At 41.2% G+C, this 22,874-nt stretch overlaps 2 protein-coding genes across 4 annotated transcripts in view; both read left to right on the plus strand.

The window, feature by feature from the left end:
- CASP8AP2 (caspase 8 associated protein 2) overlaps positions 1–3,554 on the plus strand; it is a 34,686-nt gene extending 31,132 nt beyond the window's left edge. For all 3 annotated transcript variants that reach the window (XM_074948117.1, XM_074948118.1, XM_074948119.1), the window contains 2 exons: positions 828–927; positions 1,485–3,554. In XM_074948117.1, coding sequence (XP_074804218.1) covers positions 828–927; positions 1,485–1,541 — 157 coding nt within the window. In that variant the 3' untranslated portion in view covers positions 1,542–3,554. The remainder of the gene's footprint in view (positions 1–827; positions 928–1,484) is intronic.
- Positions 3,555–19,656: 16,102 nt separating this feature from the next.
- GJA10 (gap junction protein alpha 10) lies at positions 19,657–21,225 on the plus strand. The gene has a single exon (XM_074947572.1). It carries the CDS (start codon positions 19,657–19,659, stop codon positions 21,223–21,225), a length of 1,569 nt encoding a protein of 522 aa, XP_074803673.1.
- The last annotated feature ends 1,649 nt before the right edge of the window (positions 21,226–22,874 follow it).

Below are 22,874 nucleotides of genomic sequence, written 5' to 3' on the forward strand. Positions count from 1 at the left end.
TGAAGTTTTCTCCCCCTGCTGAACTACCTCCTAAAGGATAATGAAGAGTTCATTTTAAATAGCTAGTCATCACATAAGTTTAATTTTATATACTTTGAGCTCTTGTGGAATTTCTAAATAACTAAATTTCTTATTGGTGTATATAGCACATTTCATCCAAAGATTTCACAAACAAATGACTCCTCTTAGCCACTTTGTGACGGTGGTATATATGCCCATTTTACAGATGGCTACACTGAGGCACAAAGAGGTTATGAGCTATCCAAAGGTCACATAGGGAATCAATGGCAAATTTGGGAATAGAATCCTAACTCTTTTCTGCTTTGATCACTAAACTTCTATGTAGATAATAGGAGTGTGGAGAAATGCAATAACTGATGCTCTTAAGAGTAGCGTGTTTGTTTGACGTTTTGAGTCTGGAACATTCAAAACTTCAAAATGTGGGATCTCTGAGTTTTGCACAAATGGTAGAACACTAGAAGTTAACATGATAGTACAGTGCCCTATGAAATGAGAAGACCATGGTTTTGAATGCTGTCGACCTAAGTTCTAGGTCTCTAGGCTGAGTAAACTTGATTGCCCTTTTTTATTGTACAAATATAGGGGGAGAGTGAGAATCTTTTATTCCAAAAATTTAGTCTGCCTGTATATCTACATTAACATGTGCTTGTATGCAACAACACTGCTGATAGCTTTACATCAGTAAAAGGAAATGCCTGCCATCAGTTTCATATCACTGTTTTAATGTTTCATAGTTTGGGAATAGTGGGGTTTTGTGTGTCAAAGTAATGTTTAAAAATTAAATTAATCTTGGAATTTTTTCTTAGAAATGATGACCGAGAAATTCTATTGGCGTGTCAAAAAAACGGACCATCAGGAAAAACATTTGTTTCCATAGCTGCCAGGCTAAACAAAAGCCCAGATCAGGTATGTATATTTATTCTAGTTGGGCAAGCTACTGTATTGTTACATTTGATTCCATAGTCCTGGAACAATATTTTTCTTCAAAGCACTTAAGGACAGAGATGTTAGGCTTCACAAATTAGGAATTATTATTGTTCTTGCACATGTGGCTGGGGATTGGAAGAAGGGGAAATCTCTCAGACTCTCTTGGGTTTTATTATTTTGAATTATAAGCATTCGTCTTTTGTATGTCTCAAGTCCTTAGGCAGGAATACTATGTTGGAAAATAAAGTAGTACTGGACTCCAGCTGTTTTGAATCTCAGTAATTATGATGGAGAATGAAGATTTCAATCACTGAAAGTGTACAGTGGAGCAGAAGACCCATTTGCTGTCACATTCCTAAATCCTTTGGGTACTTTTGAAAAATCTCCCCCTAAAATTCACAGAACTAACGAGGAGTTGAGAGAGACAGTCAGATTTACATCTAGAAATTCTAATATTGGTGGATTAATCTGAACTGGTAGATGTTGAAATCCAGAGTGCTAATAATGTGTGGTGTTTTGTTTTTTTCTCCCCTTAGGTTTCAGAAAGATTCAAGCAGTTAATGAAGTTGTTCAAAAAGTCAAAGTGCAAGTAGCTATTAAGCAAGTTGCTGTTGTGGTACAGGGTTTTGCTGTTGTCAGCAATGACTGACTACTCCAAGTACACACTTATGGATACTATGGGAAGTACCCAAGTCAGAACACCTAGTTCAGTAAACTGGTGTACTTTCATTATTAGCCCACTCTTCTCCATATAGTTGACATATACTTTATCTTGGCTCAAAGAGCAACAAGCATTCATTCTTATAGCCTCTCAATAGTATGTCAGCCATATGTGGGGAAAACAAAAGCCAAACAAAACCAGCAGGCTGAATGAAGGAAGAAAATTCCTGTACAATAGAACAGTGTGAATTCAAAACTGCGGAGACTCAGTTGTTAGTTAAACTTGTTACATAACTGAGGAAACCTGCTCAGTCAAATGAAACTAGTGAAGCCTGTTAAAGGTGCTGTAAACAGACTTTGTGTGACAATGTGAAACATGGGTTTTATAAACCTAAATAATTGCCTGGAGTCCAACTGCTAGGAAATCTTGGGTGTGTAAAACATCAAAATACTATTTTAGTTGGTTTTGGGGTTTTTTTCCAATGTGACTTTAAAATACAGTTCTTAATAGGAATAATCCTGAAGTCAGTTGTTCTACTAGCTGGATTATCACATAATGACATAGTTGATCCTTTCCTACTGCATGAATTGCTAACAGTGGAATTCATGTTGGGGGAAAATCGGACATTGTGTCAAGGAGTTAAACTAGTCATTAATTCAATGGCCAGTTTTTCAGATGACTGCTTACCTTCTGAGATTGACTGCTGTGGAGTATTCCTTTATTAAGGGGTATTTTGAAGGTGAAAAAGTGGCTGTTCGGATTCTGTTTCAAAAAGCCTTGTCTGTTAAAAGTTGAACGGCTGAATTTTTCCTTCAGAAGAAATGTTTAAGTAATACAAATTTACAAAAAGTTCATGTCATTTTGCCAAAAGTTTATCCTCTCTAACGTGCATCTTAGAAATAGCCATTTATTTAAATAGCATCCTTCAATATGTGTAGGGTTTTGGCACTAAAATTTAATATGCATTAATCACATTAATTTAAATGGTTTAGAAACATGGACGTCTTTGTAATTGCCTTGTAAAAGGCAATATCATATTTATTGCCAGAGGGAAAATCCTTTCCTAAACAGCCACTGAAAGCCTACGTCCATTTAATATACTTGGGCAGCATCATGTCAATGTTCAAAAGTTTCCTTGCATAAGATGTCTAAGTGCATGTGTTTAACTCTTTAAAATCTTAGAAATTGTTATCTTTAAATATTAGTATACTCTCTTTAAAATACACATTACCATTTTATCATAGATTTCTAATAAGTTTACAGATGCCTATTTGGTCACAGTCTGCTAATTATGCACTGGACAAATTTGTAATTTGAATAAATAGATGTCAGGGTTCAGGACCAGATTCTGTGGTCTTTACTGCATCAAAACATAAATTGAAATTACCTGGACTTTTGCCTGAATAAGAACCTCACCCTGGTTTACTAACTTCAGTTTAGTGCTACAGTTTAGGTTGGCTTACATTTTTCCAAGAGCCAATGAATCCTTATTAGACCATCAGCATGTCATATGTTGTTCCTCTTAGGATGTATGTGGCAGGGGAATAGGAACAAACATATTAGAACTAGAAGCCCAATAGACTGTTGGATTGATTATTCCTTGACAATTGTGCTGTTATGTTTTCTGTTTTGCAAATATTACCTATGGAGTCATGACTGTTACATTGCCGGAAAGTATGTAACCTATGTGTTAGATAGCAGCACCCTATATAATGTTAGAAGTAGTGAATTATTTAAACATAGGTTGTGGCTTGCAATTGGCAGTTTTCCATCTTATACATCAGGGATTGGCAACCTTTGGCACACGGCCCGTCAGGGAAATCTGCTGGCGGGCCGGGATGGTTTGTTTACCTGCAGTGTCCGTACGTTAGGCTGATCGCAGCTCCCACTGGCTGCGGTCCCCCGTTCCAGGCCAATGGGGGCTGCAGGAAGCCAAGGGATGTGCTGGCTGCCGCTTCTGCAAGCCCCCAATGGCCTGGAACGGCAAACCGCGGCCAGTGGGAGCTGCGATCAGCCGAACTTGTGGACGCTGCAGGTAAACAAACCGTCCCAGCCCCACCAGTGGATTTCCCTGACTGGCCGGGTGCCCTCTTAGAGATACTTGCTGCTAAAACTTGATTGCTTTTAATGATCAAAGTCTGTCCTAAGGCACACAAGGCTGCTCCCAGTGATTTCAGTGAGAGTTTTTGTATGCGTATCCATATTTGGCCCTAAAAATTATTTGTGCCAATTGTTAAAACTATAAGTAAACTGATTAACAAGCCTATTCTCTGTATATTCAGTTTGCAGAGTTGCATTTGCTTGCTCTTCTGGAATAATTAGAAATTACTGCTGGGGCATGGTTTAAAAAAAATTCTCTTTATAGAACAAAATGTGTACAGTATCAAAGGCACTAAAGAAAAGCTAATGGCTTTCAGTGCTTGACCTTCCTCTTCCCCCTCACAAAGGCAAGCAATAAATATTATAAAGCACACTTGGCCCCTCTTTCTGTTGCTCTACATTCATAACTAAAAAATGATTGGTTTAGTTCTGACTTGAATTCCTTTTTTTGTAAATTGTTAAACTATTTTTTTAAATGTTGCCTATTGTAAGTATGTGTACAGGTTCCCATATGGCTATGTAAAATATCTTATGTATATATGTGTATATATAGCTTTGTTTAGCCAAAGATTTTTAACTATGTAAAACTCCAAGTTTATTTTGTATAAACTATTAGTTTGCTTACTATAAGAGCAATGCAAAAAATAATAAAACTGTAAAGTTCACACTTATGTTCTTGTTGATCAAATGTTGGCTTGAAGTATTTTGTACCATTGTTTGTAATTTATTTCTTCATTAAGAATTTTGATACCATATATGCAAAATGTACTGTATATAAACCTACAGTCTAACTTGTAAAACCTCATGTAAATGAAAACAACTTCTCTGAATAACTATTGGTTAATGGTGTGGCAACTGCTATGCAGCAGCATTAAAGCTGCTTCTATAAATAATGAGCATGTTGGGAAAGTTATTCTCTTTCCTCCACATGAACAATAAACATGAAAGTGCTTAGCCAGCACTCTGGTTACTTGAATTATGTATTGGCTTATTTTGAAGTGAACTATTAATGTATTAAACATTTGTGTCTACAAAATGAATAGATGGGAAACTGGACCCTCCTTAAAAACAAACTCAAGTGTTTCTTAAAATATTTGAGAATTATATAGTTTCCCCTCCCTCTTTCCAAAGTGTGTGTGTTGCTGCTGTGAGATTAACATCTAGACTTAGTACCACATGAGGAAGATGGTTTTCCATGGAAAGCAGATAATCTAGTAACTTCCCTCCCTCCTCTCCAAAAAAAAAAAAAAAAAAACTTAACCTGACTTGCTATTTAGGAATAAATCCTTCCATCAGGTAGGAGCATGGAGACACAAGCCACCTCATATAGACAGAGCTGAACTATTCTGTTGGGTAGAAACGAATACATTTAGTTGGCAATAGCATTAAGGAGTTTTCCAAATCAGAAATTCCACTTGTAGTCATGGTCTCTGGGTAGGTTGCCCATACTGAAGCCCTTGTCCTCTAAGGGAGGTCTACATTGCAATTAAATGCCTGTCAGCCTACTCAGCTCAGTCACATGGGTCTTGGGCTAAGGAGCTATTTAACTGTGGTGTAGATGCTCAGGCTGAAGGGACCTTCTCCCCTTGGGTCCTAGTCAGTGAACACAGGCCAGCTGCGGGTGTTGAATTGCAGTGTAGACACACCCTAAGTGTACTCCTTTCATGTGGCAGGTCTGTGCCTCCACTTTTCTTTGGGGTGAGATTGCACAATCCAACCACACTCTGATTAGGTCTCTGGGTTGCAACCTCCTGTGTACCAATCGGGACTAAGAGCCGGTCCAATTGGGGTCGGCGTCCGCAAGGAGTTCCCTTTGGAAGTCAGAGGCAACATATTTGTAGTGTTATAGAAACAGCTTCTTTAAAACAAAGTATGATTTATTTTTCCCAAGAGGTGTACACAGCTCAGAGAAGTGTTTTTTCAAATAAACAAAAAAATCCCACCTACATCCATATTCACTTAAGTAAGCTTAACCTCTTCAGCAATAGGTTAGGTGGAGTTGGCTTATTCCCCAGTCTACATGGTTTATAGAGTAGCTCAATCAGTCTTCTGCTTTTTCACTGATACAGCCTGGCTCACCATTCTGACCACTTACCCCTCTCCCTTTCTGCCAGGGGCTTTTTTCAAAAAATAGTGAGGGTCTTCTGATCTCAGGCTTAGCCTTGGGTAGAGTAAAACATCCTAACCTACCAGCTGCTGGCCAAGACATTGTTGTCTTAGTGCCCTTGAAGCTGGGTTACTGATTGGCTGATTACCTATGTCATTATTCAACACTTCCTGCTTGGCTCCTTACCCACTGCTTTACTGCCTCTTTTGATTTAACACTCTGCATTTAGGTAGGCAGTAATACACACTTGAACAGTGAAAATAAAAAATTCAGGCATTTCCCCAATATGTCTCATGGGCTCTGTAGCAAAGTTAGTTGTATATCATTGTGATGCTCCAATGTGTAGTAATGATCTCATTAAGAAACCTTCCCTATTACTATAAGTGGAGATAGCCTCAGCAGTGGATGTGGAATGTAATAGTTTGTCATTTGGAAGTTATGACTGGACGTAGAAGGCACTTCTTCAGCTACTAGTTAGTTACCAAACCAACAACCCATGATCATTTGTATCAAAAACTTCTAGACAGCTGACAACCTAAAGCCAGCTTGAGATGGGTCATGATTAAAATGCAGTCTTCCTTATAAAGGAAACTTGGAACCTACTGTAGGGTCCAAGGCAGCTGGAATTAAATGTAGGGAATTCTCAGCTTCCCTATATAGATAGGAAATTGAGCAGCAAGGAACATGCAGTTCAGCAGCAGAAGTGGGTTTCTTGAGATTAGACCTCCACCTGTTTAAGAATGGTTGGTAGTCTTCCCTCTCTAAATGTAGCATTGACCATTCCTGTCCATAAAGTCACTACTGTAAGCAACCACAGTCTACTGCAGGCTAGAGCCATAAGTGATGGGATTCAAGGAACTCAAGATTGTATCAACATCTCAGCAGAAAACAAATCAAATGTGGCCAATGGATAGCAGTCTGCAGGAGAAGGCAGTGCTCGTAATCATAAAGGACTGGTACTGATCTATTTATTTGCAAAGGCTATTGCAAAACTATCACAGCATGCAAATGAAGGGACTAGTAGCAGATGAAGGCTGTCCACAGTAATTTGTTGTCCTTATTTAAAAAGGCTCAGGTGGAGAGGTTGTCAGCCTCAGTCACAGCCCTTGAGAAACCTTCATATATTTTTTGTTGTAAGAGTATAGTCGTGGTGCCTCTCCTTCCCAATCCAGCTCTCTGTTCCTTTCTCAGTGGCCACCAGAGTCAAGATGGGGGAATTTAGGAGGAGAATTGCAATGCCTAAATTTAAGAGGCCCTGCCACCAAGTGGTAGGTGCCATACATTGCATGGAAAGAGTTAGGCACCTACAAAGGGGATTCACAGAAGACCTCATGCTGAGGCAGGGAGTTGGCTGGGTTAGCCAGGAGGAAATGCCAGGAAAGGGGTATGGCCTAAGCCTCATCCCTCAGAGAGAAGTAGGCACCTAATCCAGGTCATTCCTGGCTCCAAAAAAACAAACAGGTTTTAGTACTGTTTGCCCTTGTCGGCATTAGCTGGCCAATCTGTTACAACAGCTTAAAGTCAGAATTTTAGTACACATTACCTCAAGTTAAATTTAAAGCTTATAGTGGCTGTAAGACTAAACTATAGAACACCCATTGTGATATTAAAATATTATATATATATATTCCTACCTGGTGGTTTAAAGCATAGCTCTTGTTTTGCAACCTTACCTTATATCTTGATTGGCGGTGGCTATGGCGCTGATGATGTGTTGAGGCAGCACTCAATAGAGAAGCATCAGGATGGTGGTTTAAATAGGGGTTTGGAAGAGTGGGTGAGATAACGCCACAATGACACATTCCCCAAAACATCTCCCAAGCCTCCACCCTAGATAAAAATCAAGCCCCCTAACTCATATCTTGCAACCTTGGTTCTCTATTTCCCCATCTCTCAGTTGCCAAGACACTATCAGGGCCCCACAACAAAGCCCCATACTTTACCCCCCCTCCACTGGCACCCTTGTGTGGACATGAATTTTACACAGGCCACCTATCAGGCAGTCTTGGTAGAGGGGTGTTTATCTTTGACAGAGTGAGCTAGCATCTACAGACAACAGCCGCAAATGGATGTAAGTAGTCTAACATTCATTTATCCACTAGCAGTTGGACCTTCTGGCTGTTGCTGAAGAAGACTATAGTAGATGTTTGTGCCAGTCTGCTATTTAATGTACACCCACTGCCTTGGTTTTACAGTTTGCTACAACAGCACCAGGTAAAGATGCTTCAGGTGAAAGCTGGGAAAGAGAAAGACAAGGGAAACTCTGGACCCTATCCCTACCTTCCAGCGTATCTACCTCTCCTCCCAGATTAGTGCCATCTGCAAACTTATTGAGGGTGCAATCCAGCCCATCCTCCAGATCATTAATGAAGATGTTGAACAAAACTGGTCCCAGGACCGACCCCTGAGGCACTCCACTTGGTACCGGCTGCCAACTAGACGTTGAGCCATTCAGCACTACCCGCTGAGCCCGATGATCTAGCCAGCTTTCTATCCACCTTATAGTCCATTCATCCAGCCCATACTTCTTTAACTTGCTGGCAAGAATACTGTGGGAGACCGTATGAAAAACTTTGCTAAAGTCAAGGTATATCATAGCCACCGCTTTCCCCACATCCAGTTATCTCATCATAGAAGGCAATCAGGTTAGTCCAGCATAACTTGCCCTTGGTGAATCCAGCTGACTGCTCTGATCACCGTCTTCTCTTCCAAGTGCTGGGTTTCGTATAGTTTTATCAGTCCATCACGCTTTTTTTTTTTTTTTTGGTGATCAAATGGCCCCAAAGTACTCTAAGGGAGGTGGGTAGAGCATGGACATATTATATAAAAGAAAGAGTGATTAGCAACTTCCTTATCACTTGCTGCCGGGTATTGTATAAAATGCAGCAGCTTCTACCGTAGAACGGGGAAGAAGAGATTGAGTGCTTGCCTACAGTAAAAGTGCTGCAGCTGTGCCGCTGTAGTTCTTCAGTGCAGTTGCTACCTATGTGAACAGGAGGGCTTCTCCCACCAGCACACTCCAATCCTCTCAGAGGCCGTAGTTAGGATGATGGGAGAATTCTCCCATCAACCTAGTGCTGTCTACACCAGGGGTTAAGTCGGTTTAACTGGTCACTCAGGGATGTGGATTTTTCACATCCCTGAGCAACATAGTTTTACCACCCTAATTTCCTAGTGTAGACCAGGCCTGACTAACTAGTACATAATTTCCCCACATCAACAAATTCTTCACTTTTTACAGTTGTGAAGGGCATATAACCTTTATTTTGCTCTCTCAGTACAAGCTCTAAAGACAATGAGACTCCTATTTCCTTGAACAGATTCCCCCAGACAGACTCATTCAGTGAGATGGTGAAGAAGCTGTAGATGTGCCCAACTCTGCCACCTCCTGCTTATCACCCATTCCTCACCTTGAATAGTCATCTAAGTGGTTATGATTTTCTATCATAATGTAAGTGGAGGTGATTTTCTATCATTTTGCCACACACATGCTACAAATCCCAAGATGAAACTTTATCCCTTATAACCCAGGAAACCTTTCACAAAAAATAAACCCAGAAAAGCCTAATGACAGAGAGAGAGAAAAATGCTAACATCTCTGTCTGTCCTACAGTCAAACCCGGCTTCCTTCTACCCCCAAACAAAAATACTCTATAGCAGTGATTCTCAACCAGGAGCATGCAGAGGTCTTCCAGGGGTTACAGTAACTCAGATATTTGCCTAGTTTTACAACAGGCTACATAAAAAACAATAGTGAAGTCAGTACAAACTAAAATTTCATACAATGACCTGTTCATACTGCTCTATATACTGTACACTGAAATGTAAGTACAGTTTATATTCCAATTGATTTATTTTATAATTATATGGTAAAAGTGAGAAAGTGAGCAATTTTTCAGTAACAGTGTGCTATGACACTTCTGTATTTTTATGTCTGATTTTGTAAGCAAGTAGTTTTTAAGTGAGGTGAAACTTGCGGGTACACAAGACAAATCAGACTCCCGAAAGGGGTACAGTAGTCTGGAACTGTGGAGAGCCACGTCCCTATATCATCATCTTCCTTAAGTCCTGAACCAAACAATGATACATTTTCTGGGAGCACTATTTTTAAAGGCACATCACAGTGCTGTCACAGAAGAGCTGGGTCTGGGGACTTTGATGAAGTTATTTTTGCCAAGTGAAACTCACCTTCTAGACACCACCAACCTCAGTCACAAAATTACTTCCTAAATAGGATATCAGCCATGAGTAGCGACTCTCACCCTCCTTGACGCGGTCAGAGTTACAGGTGGAGGAGGTGCCAAGGTGGGGCACAGCGAAACTACAGGTTCCTTTGTTTCTGGATATTAGCAGGCTATAGATGGAAGAGATCCCACAAGGTTGCCAGTGGGGCTACAGATGGGGCAGGAAGAAAAAGATCAGTGTAAATAAGTTGCCCCTTTACAGATGTTTACATTTCCACAGCTCTATGGAAAGGGAAGTTGTCTTCACCCAGGAAGATGAGCATCAGAGTCAGAACACTGTTTCATAGTGTATTGTGGCTTAGTTACAGGATTCTGCTTTGGGTAGTACGATCAGCAGTAGAGTTGTTCAGGATGCGTTTGTCTCATTTAAACTATTCTCTTGCAACTCCTGCACCTTCTTTGTAAATGTTTTGTTTCATAGGGGACAGTTTCACAATCCATAAAGTAGTGGGCCAACCAGGGAAGAAACTATCCAGGATCCACTTCTTTCTGATTGATAACAATCAAAGATCTGGTCAAGCTCCCCTGCTTGACACTCACCAGAGTGCTCTAAGGGGATCCTAATGCTGAATCACATGTGCCCTGAGCCTGCTGAAGCTGAGAAGAATTTAGGCATTGTCCCTGGCTTTGGCCCTCTAGGCAGGCATGCTAGGTACAGACCTCATGCCCGATTCCTCCTCTTGGCAATGAGGACTCCCAATGGTCCAATTGCCTAGGTCTTGAAGCTCATGCCATCTCCCCCAAGCCTCCCCAGCAGCTATTACACATTCCCCAGAATCCCACCGTAGGCATGAGCCTTCTGGTTTACAGTTCACCTGTTATTGGGTATATGATAAAGTCCAGCAAAACATACACATGGCTGTACTTTGCACAGGAGTCTAAAAACCTCATTGCTCTTTGCTAAGCCTGAAAGAAAGAGATTTAGTCAAAATAAACATACCTACATGCATTTTCCCTGCCTTGGTTTCCTCACTACTCTGGAAAGTTCAGGTATTGGATTTTCAGGACAGAGTCAGGCTTCTCCTCCAAAACAGAGAGTGTGTGGCTTCTCAGAGACCCTCTCTTTTATACTCTCCATCCCCTTTTGTCAGGTGACGCCATGAGCTGCCTAATCACGTGATCACAGAACCTACCAGGTGACTTTGTTGCCAGGTGAACTCTCCTCTGATGAACCAGTTCTCCTGGGTGGGAGCTAGTTTTTTGTCTAGAATGCTTCTTTTTAATAGAGGACCATCCAGATTTAACAACCTTCTATTGTTAGCCCTGTGTATCACTACTCCTTGGAATTCCAGCCTCATGGGGAGGTAAAAGGACAACAGAGGACAAACAAGCTGCACATTCAAAATGTGGTTTGTAGCTTGATAAAGAAACATCCAGAGAATTCATAATCCTACAGAGAATTCATCAGTTGTACATAAACAGATTCCCCAAATCATCACAACAACAAGGAAGTTCAGCACTAGTGACCACCAGCTACTGGAATTCAGTCAGGAAATCGGGGTTCAGTCCCCAGATCAACCACAGATTTCCTTGGGCAAATCACTAAACCTTAAACCTCCTCCCATTCACACACAACCCCCCCCTCACCCAAGTTTGATGGTGCTTTAAACCTGGGCTATCTGGTCAGGCTGGGATTATGGGCTAGACCAGGGGTCAGCAACCTTCGGCACGTGGCCCATTAGGGTAATCCGCTGACAGGCAGTGAGCCATTTTGTTTATGTTGAGCATCCACAGGCATGGCCCCCCGCAGCTCCCAGTGGCCACGGTTCGCAGTTCCCAGCCAATGGGAGCTGCAGGAAGCCATGGGCAGCAGGGATGTAAACGTAAACAAAATGTCTCACAGCCCACCAGAGGATTACCCTGATGGGCTACATGCTGAAGGTTGCTGACCCCTGGGCTAGAGTTTAGGTGCTGCTTTCACTTGCGGGTTGGTAAACTGCTCCCTTTGGAGTGAGGATGCAGGCTAAATCACTTGAATGCTGACAGCCCTCCAGTGGCTTCCCACAATTTCCCCATGTGCCCAGAAGTCCTGCCAAGTTCTCCCACAATTCATTGGGAAAAAATCATACTGCTGCTCAGTTTACCGGAACACAAGGAACCATGGGATACACTCCCAGAAGTCCCCCATGTGGGAGGGCAGCACCAATGAGGATGTAGTAACCCGGGTATGGCCTTACAGTGTGGCTGGTCACACCCAGGCTAGGCTAACCTAGGTGCCAATCACTCGAGTTAACTCTGCCATGAAAACATATGCTCTGGCTCAGTTCTCCATGTGTCTATATCAGACAAAAAAATGATGGAAGAAAGGAAGTGCTATTTAGACTGCAAGCTCTTTGGGATTTATAATGTGTTTGTATAATGTCTAGTGAAATGGAGCCTAGATCTGAGTTGGGGCCTCTAGGTGCTACTGTAGTACAACTAAATAAACCAAGAAAAGCCCAATGTATCTTCATGAGGAATGGCTGGAAAATGCAGCATCTACGTCCAGGGTAATTGTAGGGAAAGTCTGTCATATTACGTCTGCTGGAGAGGGGAGAGGAAATGGAATAAACAAGAGATAATGGAGTTAAAGACAAAAGGTGAGGAATTTAATTAACATTTACAGTCAGTCATTGTGACAGAGTGCACAGTTAGAAAAAAAATACATGGAAAATCTTACTGACATTGTGGAACTGAGATTGTGAAAGTGAAGTGGGAAGTGATCCACATAAGAATCTCTCTCAAGAAATATTCCACTCTATGGGGGGGGGGGGTAAAAAAAAGAGAAGCCCTGTGCTAAAGCAAATATACTATGCTACAGAAAACCATTGTGAACTTTGCACCTTTCACTACATCTTTGAAAATCTGGGTCTCTTTGGATCACAAACACAGCATCAGAATTTGTTAACTTTCAGGGAAAATGTAGTCTTTTACAAGTTTCCACTTTCATATATATCCACGTTCAACCGCCTACAGTTTCAAAGTATCCCCCTACCAGATGCCAATTTAGAATCACAGAATCATAGAATATCAGGGTGGAAGGGACCTCAGGAGGTCATCGAGTCCAACCCCCTGCCCAGAGCAGGACCGATCCCCGACTAAATCATCCCAGCCAGGGCTTTGTCAAGCCTGACCTTAAAAACTTCTAAGGAAGGGGATTCCACCACCTCCCTAGGTAACGCATTCCAGTGTTTCACCACCCTCCTAGTGAAAAAGTTTTTCCTAATATCCAACCTAAATCTCCCCCACTGCAACTTGAGACCATTACTCCTTGTTCTGTCATCTGCTATCACTGAGAATAGTCTAGATCCATCCTCTTTGGATCCACCTTTCAGGGAGTTAAAAGCAGCTATCAAATCCCCCCTCATTCTTCTCTTGTGTAGACTAAACAATCCCAGTTCCCTCAGCCTCTCCTCATAAGTCACGTGTTCCAGACCCCTAATCATTTTTGTTGCCCTTAACTCAGTAGGCAACAGACTGTGAAATCGGACATGACCGATTGATCACTCACCATTGATTCACATGGAAACTAATGGAATGTAAAGAAAACATACAAATCTTTAGCACAGTAAAGGGAGGTTATTTATGCATTTTACAAAATAAACTTTCATTTATGAATCGGATCAGCAAGGAGGCATAGCCTTTGTGGATTTGAAGAAAATAATTAGCAGGGACGTTATAAAGCATTGAAGTACGTGCTGAGCCTTGGGACATGGCTTTGTTAGAAGCCAATGACTAAAATAATTGCATGATAATTCTGGCTAGGGGCACCATTCCATCACCAGCTGATCAAACTCTTCATATATAGTTTGGGCTCAGTGATCCCAGCATTCACATTCACAGAACTATGAATTGTGTTCAGCGTGCCAGCTGTTCCACATCTATGTTTTTGGTCTTCAGAAACAGACAAACAAAAAGAATATCAATTTCAAAGGAAGCTCTCTGGGCTATAACATTCAACAATATTCTAGAATCCATCTGTAATGTTCTAAGCTACTAATAACCAAGAAATTTCTCACAAGGTAAGCAGCAGAAAAACATCTTAACTCATGTATGGGGAAAGTGTGGAGCAGATAGATATGTGTATGTGCTTGAAGTGAAGAGATCTAAATTAAAACATGTAGAAATAATACAGAAAAAGAATTTGTAAATTAATATTTCACTTTTTGCATAGAAATTATCCTTCAGAAAAGCTGGTAACTTAATCAGCAGGGATCTTGTAAATAGTTTAGTGATAGGTTATAACAGTAGTCCATTGTAATACTTATATCTTTAAAAAAATCTGTTAGAATTTAACCGGTTTGTAATTCAGCCATTGCAAATCATAGTGGACAAAACTCTGACACACATTTGACTGAGACTAAAATTTAAATAGAAAATAAATCAATAAAAAATGCCAAACAAACTCACTTTTCCCCACAAGACAAATTGATTTTCCCCAATGTCAGTCATATTTGTGCATGACTTTTAAAAGTTTAATATAAAAACAAAAATCACATTTGGACAGCCTGAATGTCACCTGAGCCTTTTTGGTATTTCAAAAAGTGTAATTAGAAATGTCCAAGATATATAATAGCTATTGTACTTTTCATAATTAAAAAAAAAATCTCACCAGTGTATTGTAAGGGGATATTTTTAAATGTGTGATTTTTCCCTTTGCACCCAGCTACTTTGACTCTGAGACTGATACTGAAGATCAGATTGTTAAAAGGTGCCCAGATAATATCACTGAAAGTGAGTATGTTAGGGACACTGGAAAATTATTATTGCAACAATATTGCTGATCCTTTCATTTTAGGTCTTAACGCAGTTTGAGCTTTTTCTCCAGAAGGATGGCTTTCATAAACAGACTAGATTTTCCATTGCAGGGAGAGCCTTCACCATATAAACTGAATTGTTGTTCTGCCAACCCAGCCATTTAAGTAAATGGTCTTCAAATAATATCAGCAGTAAAAGTGTGAACTATACCAGAGAGTCTAGGATACAGCTATTTAAATATTGGCAAAGGCAAACTAAAAAATAAATACTTTGCCAGAGACAAGGCAGTATGTTCATGCCCCTCTATGTCCTCCCCAGAATGGATGCTTTGGCATTCCATTAGCCAAAGGACACTATTGCCATTCTTCCTCTGCTCGAAAGATACTAGGTTCCCCCTTCTGCTGCTTTCTTGGCATTAAAAGAAGGCCTTGTCTCCCCTTTGCTGTTGCATTTAAAAGCCAGCATCTCACTTAGGGCCTGATCCAAGCCCACTGACTTCAACAAGCATTAGATCAGGCTCTTGCAACCCATGAAATTTACATGAAATTTCTTAGTTTCACTGAGAACCTTCCATAGGGTGAATCAACTTTCCAGGGAAGCTGTGCAGTAACAAAATCCGATGCATCAGCAAACACCACTATGGAATACACAGCCCCTTGAATGCCTTAGGAGTGGAAGCTTGTGATTAGGTGTATCACTGGATCTTCCGCTTTACTGCTGGATATTTTATAATTTGATTGAATTCACTGATGTCTAGGGGGGTTTGCTAACATGGCATTACTGTTCTTGTTGAATTCACAGATTATGCATCTCATTTGCAAGATCTGAAAAATAGGTCACACAGTGCCCATTAAAAAAGCTTGTGATGTAACATTTTCTAGAATTTGGCAAACCTTTTCTCTCCCTAGATTTCTGTGGATTCTGACGTTACATAATATATTTAATTTAATAGAAATATGTTATATAGCATAAGAAATACCCAGACAATATTCCACAAAGAGAGGGAAAATTCATTACTATTTTCTTCTGAAGATTTCCAGTGTCTCTGGTGGAGTGGAGCAGAGAAGGTATCCCAGATACGTCAGGAAAGCTAAGAGAATACCCAGAATAATTAGGTTTTCTGAACAAATTCTCAGTGTCAAAAGGAAAGTTCAAGTGAGGATTCATATGGTCAGGAAAACAGAAACTTTCTCAAGTTCAGGACAGAATTTCTGATCTAAATCAGAGAGCTAGAGGAAAGGACCAGAATAGCCAAGGGTCTGAGGAGGTAAGGTACTCACCTGAAATGTGAGATACCAATGTTGAAGTCCCTGTTCCAATCTTGGAGGGTGAGGGTGGTTAGCCTCTCCCCCTCAACTTTTCATTCAACATTTTTGAAATGTCTGTTTCATTCCACTTTGGAATGAAAACAAATCCCAACATCTCAAACATTTTCCATGAAAATGGAATTCTTGTTTTCCAGTCATCCCTAACCATAAAAGATGTAGAAAGAAAAGAAAAGTCCAGAGCACCTTGAAATGCTGAGAGAGTGGCCCAAAGAGGATCAGAAATGTGAAGATGGCTAGAAAGACCGAAAGAATGTGGCTTATTAGTATAGTGCATGTTATTGAGAGTTTTCAGCCAGTAAGTACTGTAACAATGAGCCATTGTCAGAATTCTCATTTTTTGTCAGCGCAAAACCACTTCTACCATCTACTGGTTGTGTTATCTCTATGGTTAGAGACAGATACCACTCTCAAGACCTCCCCCCTCCCAACTGCCTCTTGCTTTCTTTAAAGACCCAGTTGGAGGGATAATTGGGTGTTATTTTAAATAATTAAAATTTATGATGGTTCAGGAATGATTTGAATAGCTTCACCTTTTATCTCTACATACATTACTTTGTTTGTGTTGAAGTTTTGGGAGATAAACCATTCCAGCAGATCTTTTATCCATTTATTAAAAGATTAAGCAAACAGCAAACAAATGTGAGTTTAAGCAAAATGTCACTAGCTAATTTAACTTATCACCAAGTTTACAATAAAAATGCAATCAAGATTATAATTAAAGTATAAGCAATATATTGATGGTTTAATTTATCTGGCTTGTCAATTACTACAATAAGTAACTAAATCAAATGATAAAATTAATGAAAACAATTATCTTAGTATGTCACAGGAAGGATAAGGGGATAAACTGTTCCCCTTGATTTCAGCAATTTTGCTAGGCATCTGTTAAGAGCAAAGGCTAGTTCTTTTATTGGTTTTAAGGAAGTTCAGCTCTTAGAATGATTTCCTAGTAACTTCCTCCTTTGGCTTTCTCTTGTTGAGTTTTACTGTTCACAGAAACTACATCAAACTGTGGTTTATTTAATCTGTTTCCCCACCCCACTTGAACACAATGTTCATATCTTTCTGGCAGTCTGGCACAAATACAAAATTATTTCTAGAATCCCATACTCTTTAGAACGACACATTTAACCCAGAGATCTCTTGCTGAGTAGGTAACAGACTAAGGGGTTTAGTGTCTACTTTGGGGAACAGTTAGTGACAAAGAGAAAGAAAGACACACACACATGCTTGTACTAATGGAACTTGGAGCTATTCTAGTGTTCTTGAATTGCTCTGCAGAAGGATTTTCACACATTCTTAAAGTCTTCAGTTCATATGATTGGTATTAGTTTGGAACTAAGTTGATATTTACTGGTATCATTAGGATGAAATGAAGATTTTTTGCATGTGGGGGAGGGAGAGTTTGGTCTCTCCTCCCTCTCAGTTGTAGACTTCAAGCTTGGCTTAGCAGATGGTCAGAGTGTTTCACCTCTTGTTCTTTGGATGGCCAGTCCAGGGAAGAAAACAGGATATACAACTCTGGGTGTCCTTGTTGATGCAATAGATCACTTCCCTCCCTTTCTGTCTACAAAGTTTAGTCTTTTGTAGTGATCAATGTCCTTGCTCTGCCTCAGGGGATACGTCAATATCTTCACAGGCCAATTAGATGTTAAAGGCTGGTAGTTGTAATTTGATGTGAGCCAATGACCTGTCATCTTGATCTTGAAGTCACATCAAAGATTCCAGGTTAGAGTGTGCATGTCTAATGCACAAATGAATGTCTCTTGAAAACAGGGTACAAGAAAGTACCATGTGTTGAGGATAGACAGACTTTCACTTAGGCCAAAGACATCACTGTCTTCATTGTTTAAATATAATTAATAACTTGTCAGTGTTTACTTATCCCACACATTCCCACACATCCTCGTGACAGTGAGTTAAGACACTGGGAAAAGAACTCTAAGAGGTGGGGCAAAGTCTATGGCAAGTGGATGACCTTATTCTAATAACCTTTTGCCTACGAACCAGAAAGCTGCTTCAAACATCTCCTAGTAATCGAACTTTCACTAAACATTTGGCCAACTAAAGTTACTCAAGTCTAAATCCAAATATGGCTTAGGTTCCCTACACAGATAAACCCACCTGTTTTTTCCTCCTCCAAAGGTCAAGATGTTCTCTACTCCTAGGATGTTCTACTGGAACTTGTTCTTCAACATTAGCAGTGAAGAACAATTTATAACTTCATTTAAACACTGTTTGTATGAGAGAGAAGAAACACAAAGAAAGAACATTTGAACATACTCTCAAAGTCTCAGGCTAGTAAAAGCCACACTTGTACATCTTCCACTGCCTACACTAAGGAATTTTAGCAAAAAAATTCCCACCAGTGCTAGGACCAGTTCAGCTGAACTGGTATAAGCACAAGTGAGAGCCCTAGTGTAGATGAGGTTCCAGTGGCTTCCAGTATTTTACCATGTTAGTAAAATATAAGGCAAGTGATACTGAATATAACATCCATGTTCACATTACATTTTTTTAAATATCAATTTGGGAACTTATATGAAGCTCCCACAGAATTTCCATAATCAGCTGCACTGAGGTGCCCCAGAAACCAAGGGCTCTTGTTGCAGAATTTAGGTCCCATTTGGTGAAGAGCACAAGGGCCTTTGGACTTCAGCTAATTAAATGGATTTTCCCACACTCACTGATAAAAATCTTTATACCACTCAGTTGTGTTCCCCATTCTATCTGTAAAGATACTCACAAATCCTAAAATTAGTGATCAAGCCAAAGCCCCATTGACTTCAGTAAGACTTTGCCCTAATAAAATCTAAGGCCCCCCATCCTGCATGTGATTATGTGAGTATTCCTGTTGAACTGAATGAGACTACCCAGAGGTGTAAAGTTAGAAATGTGCTCAAATGTTTGCAGGGTTGGAGCCTTCATGAAAACTTCAGGTTTGTGCCCATAGCTGGTAGGAAGCCAATGAATGAAAGGCTCTATTATGGATGTAAGGTATTAGCAATAAAAGTCTCATGTCAGGCCTACTTTTCAAAGTACCGTCAATGGGCTTAGTTTGCCTGCTTGAGTTATCGCCACACTGCTGTAGCTGTCTCACATTCAAAGCCAACGGCAGAGCCATTGCCACAGAAATTGAGTGGGTGAAGCTGCTGCCAGCTATAGCACAATTATATGAACCATGATAATGAAAAAGAAAACCAACTGCTTCAATAATAGTAAGGATGTGATGTAAACCAGTAAGTGAGGAAAGAGCTTCAAAAGTTTATCACTGAAATCAGCCTCTAAGGTCTAAGTATGATCTTGCTTTTGTATCTCTCACCCACATCCTTAATATGATGTTAATTTTGTGTGTGTAGTAATGAGCCATTTATTGGAAAACTCATGAACTTTTAAAATCTCTTCCCTCATGGGTGTGTCATAAGGAAATATTGAACATAGCTGAAAAGCTCCAGTTCCTATAGAAATCCATCTTAATGTGGGATGCTTTAATGACATGGGATTTTCCATTTCAGACATGAGCCTCTGATGATGGGGGATTGGAACTTGCTAGGCAGCATCCTCGAGGAAGTGCACATCCACTCCACCATCGTGGGAAAAATCTGGCTCACTATCCTTTTCATATTCCGGATGCTGGTGCTGGGAGTGGCTGCTGAAGATGTTTGGGATGACGAGCAGTCTGAGTTCATTTGTAACACAGAGCAACCTGGCTGCAGCAACGTTTGTTATGACAAAGCCTTCCCCATCTCTTTGATCAGATACTGGGTGCTACAGATCATCTTTGTCTCTTCCCCATCCCTAGTGTACATGGGACACGCACTTTATAGACTTAGGGCCCTTGAGAAAGAGAGGCAGAAGAAGAAAATCCATCTTAGAGCCCAGCTGGAAGAACTGGAACCTGTCCCGGAGGAGCACAAGAGAATGGAGAGGGAGTTGAGGAAGTTAGAAGAACAGAAGAAAGTGAACAAAGCGCCCTTGAGAGGGTCCCTATTGCGCACTTACATCCTGCATATCTTGACCCGCTCAGCAGTGGAAGTGGGCTTTATGATAGGTCAGTATCTTTTATATGGGCTTCAAATGCATCCCCTTTACAAATGCACTCGTCCTCCCTGCCCTAACACGGTGGATTGTTTTGTGTCCAGACCCACAGAGAAGACCATCTTTATGATTTTCATGCATAGCATCGCAGCTGTCTCCCTGTTCCTGAACATCCTAGAGATTATCCACCTGGGGATAAGGAAGATAAAGAAGACCCTGCATGGGAGGCAGAGAAGAGAGGCAGTGATGGCAGAGGAGACAAGCATTTGCACCTTGAAGAAGAACTCGGTGGTGCAGCAAGTTTGCATCATGAGCAATTCCTCCCCCCAGAGCAGCTATAAACTTTTGCCAAACCAGCAGGGTGGGCTGCCTGTTTATTTGCCCCCAGTGCAAGGATACAAAGTGCTCCAGGCACCTGCTGATCACTGCCAGCAGGCAGTAGGGATGGGTGCTGAGCAGCGCCGGTGCAGCACAGATAGGCCTAGAAGTGAGCAGCACCATGGACAGGTCCCTCGCCTCCACAAGCACCCGGAAAACCCCCGCGAGAGGGAGCAGCACTATAGACAGCTCTCCAACCAGCACCTGGGACAGCCATCCCGTCACCCTTCTTCCAGCAGCGAGGAGGCCCACAAGCAGCCCCAGCAGGACATCGAGAGCTGCCCAGGGAACGAACAGCACATCCCAGAGCCGCCCAGGAACCCCGTGCAGCCAGCCAAGACACCCACTCGTGCCGGTCCACTGGAGATCCCCCAAGCCCCCCGCAATATACTCCGCAAACACAGCCGGGTGGGCAGCTGCAAAGACTATGGGGACGATCGCGGTGACTCTCCGGAGAGCGGGCATTATCAGGGCAATCGCAAGGCCAGCTTCCTGTCCAGGGTGCTGTCCGAGAGCCAGCTGGCCAGTGACTCGGAGAGCTCTGACTCCAGGAATGGCTCCAGCTCTGAAGCCAAATGCAGAGAGGAGAGCAGCCCACCCATCACCCCACCACCCCCTTGTGCAACGGGACGCAGGATGTCCATGGTAAGTAGAGCCAAGTGTCCTGCCCTCTATAGCCGCTAGTGTGACTTACTGCTCTTCGGAGGGCATCTGAGCCTTAGGCCAGGCCTGAGGATGGCCAGGCTGTGGCTGGGAAGTTGTTCGGATACAGTAACAAACAACATACCTGGCCTCATGCCTCACATGACCACATCCCTCACAATCCTTGGAGGTTTCAAATCAACCTCTCTCTATGCTTAAATGGGATTGTCTTTTGCCTCTAAAGTGAATATTACCAATAACAGATCATTCATCACTTTATTGGCTTCGGTCACTGAGGTTTCTTATATATTTAAACAATATAAATATATCCCCCAATTGATCTTTAAAGGATTTTACCATATCCTAGTAGAGGTTCATTCCACTCTGGGTTTCTTTACAATGCAAGAAATTAAAATCCTGGCCCCACTGAAATCAATGAGAAAATTTCCCTCAGCTTCAGGGGGCAGGATTTCTCTTGGACTGTAACTTTGGGTTAAACCATTGCCTAAATTAGATTGTTAAATCTTTATCAAAAATGTAAAATTTCTACTAGATTAGGGTTGGGTTTTTTTGGCCATAAAACACTGAATAATACTGCAAGTGGGTAATTTCATATTTAGCACCTGTTCATATTCCGTAACCACACAATCTGTCTGAAACTAGCTTGTTTACTTTCGATTTTAATAAACAATTGTAGTTTGGATCCGGATGCCAACAAAGTTGAATTTTAAAATAGTTTAAGCCCAGCAGTTGCAAACCCTTAGTCAGGCTCACTGGCTTGGGGGTGGGGGCACAGATTTCAGTGGGAATACTCCAGTAAGTATGGATCTGCAGACCTTCAGATATTATCTTATACCATCTGAGGTAAAAATGATTTTAAAAGAAAACAAGCTTACTCTCAAAATACTGTGGGCCCTCGAATACATGTCATTCCATTTCCCCCATTCTTTAATAACTAACCTTTTTACACATTAAAAATGTATGTCTGAACCTCTGCCTAATTAGCAGAAAGTATATTTGTACATTATTCAGCACATTACCATTTGTATTCGCCAGTTTCAATTGTGCCATAGTCTCTATAACGTATAGACAATCAGCAAATACCATACAGAAGAAAATTCTCATTCTCTTAAATACAGTGTCATCATTTTCCCCTTTGTTGTTTCCAATACTGGAGGGAGAGAGGGATCAGAGTCCATCTTGCTGGTTTTCTGTGCCTGCTTGAGTCTGAGGTCTCTTTTCTCCTCCGCAACACAGGCTATCACAAGCAAATCACACCTGTCCTCTGCTCCCTACAGTGACTTGCCATAGAATTCCGAATCAAGTTCAAGGTCTGGGCCCTTATCTTCAAGGAGCTCTATGGCCTGGGCTCAGAATATCTGAAAAACTGCATAGTGCTCCAGGATGAAGACACTGGATAACAACTATGATCCTCTGGCACAGTGGGACTCTCTATGATAAGGGTAAAGCTCATCTGTGCAGGAGTCAGAGCTTTTTCAGGGGCAATCTGTCTGTGGAATGAACTCCCTCAGGAACTAGACAAACCTCCCATTACACGTACAAAGTGCATTTTCTTTGACCGTGCTATATAAATACATAGCAACAGGCATATTTCTAAAAAACAAACCAAAACCCCTACCAAAACAAGACACTCCACTGCACATGCTTCTCCCATGGAGAGAGAATGAGAG

Source organism: Natator depressus, chromosome 3, assembly GCF_965152275.1.
Source record: "Natator depressus isolate rNatDep1 chromosome 3, rNatDep2.hap1, whole genome shotgun sequence".
In the NCBI taxonomy this organism is placed as follows: domain Eukaryota; kingdom Metazoa; phylum Chordata; order Testudines; family Cheloniidae; genus Natator; species Natator depressus.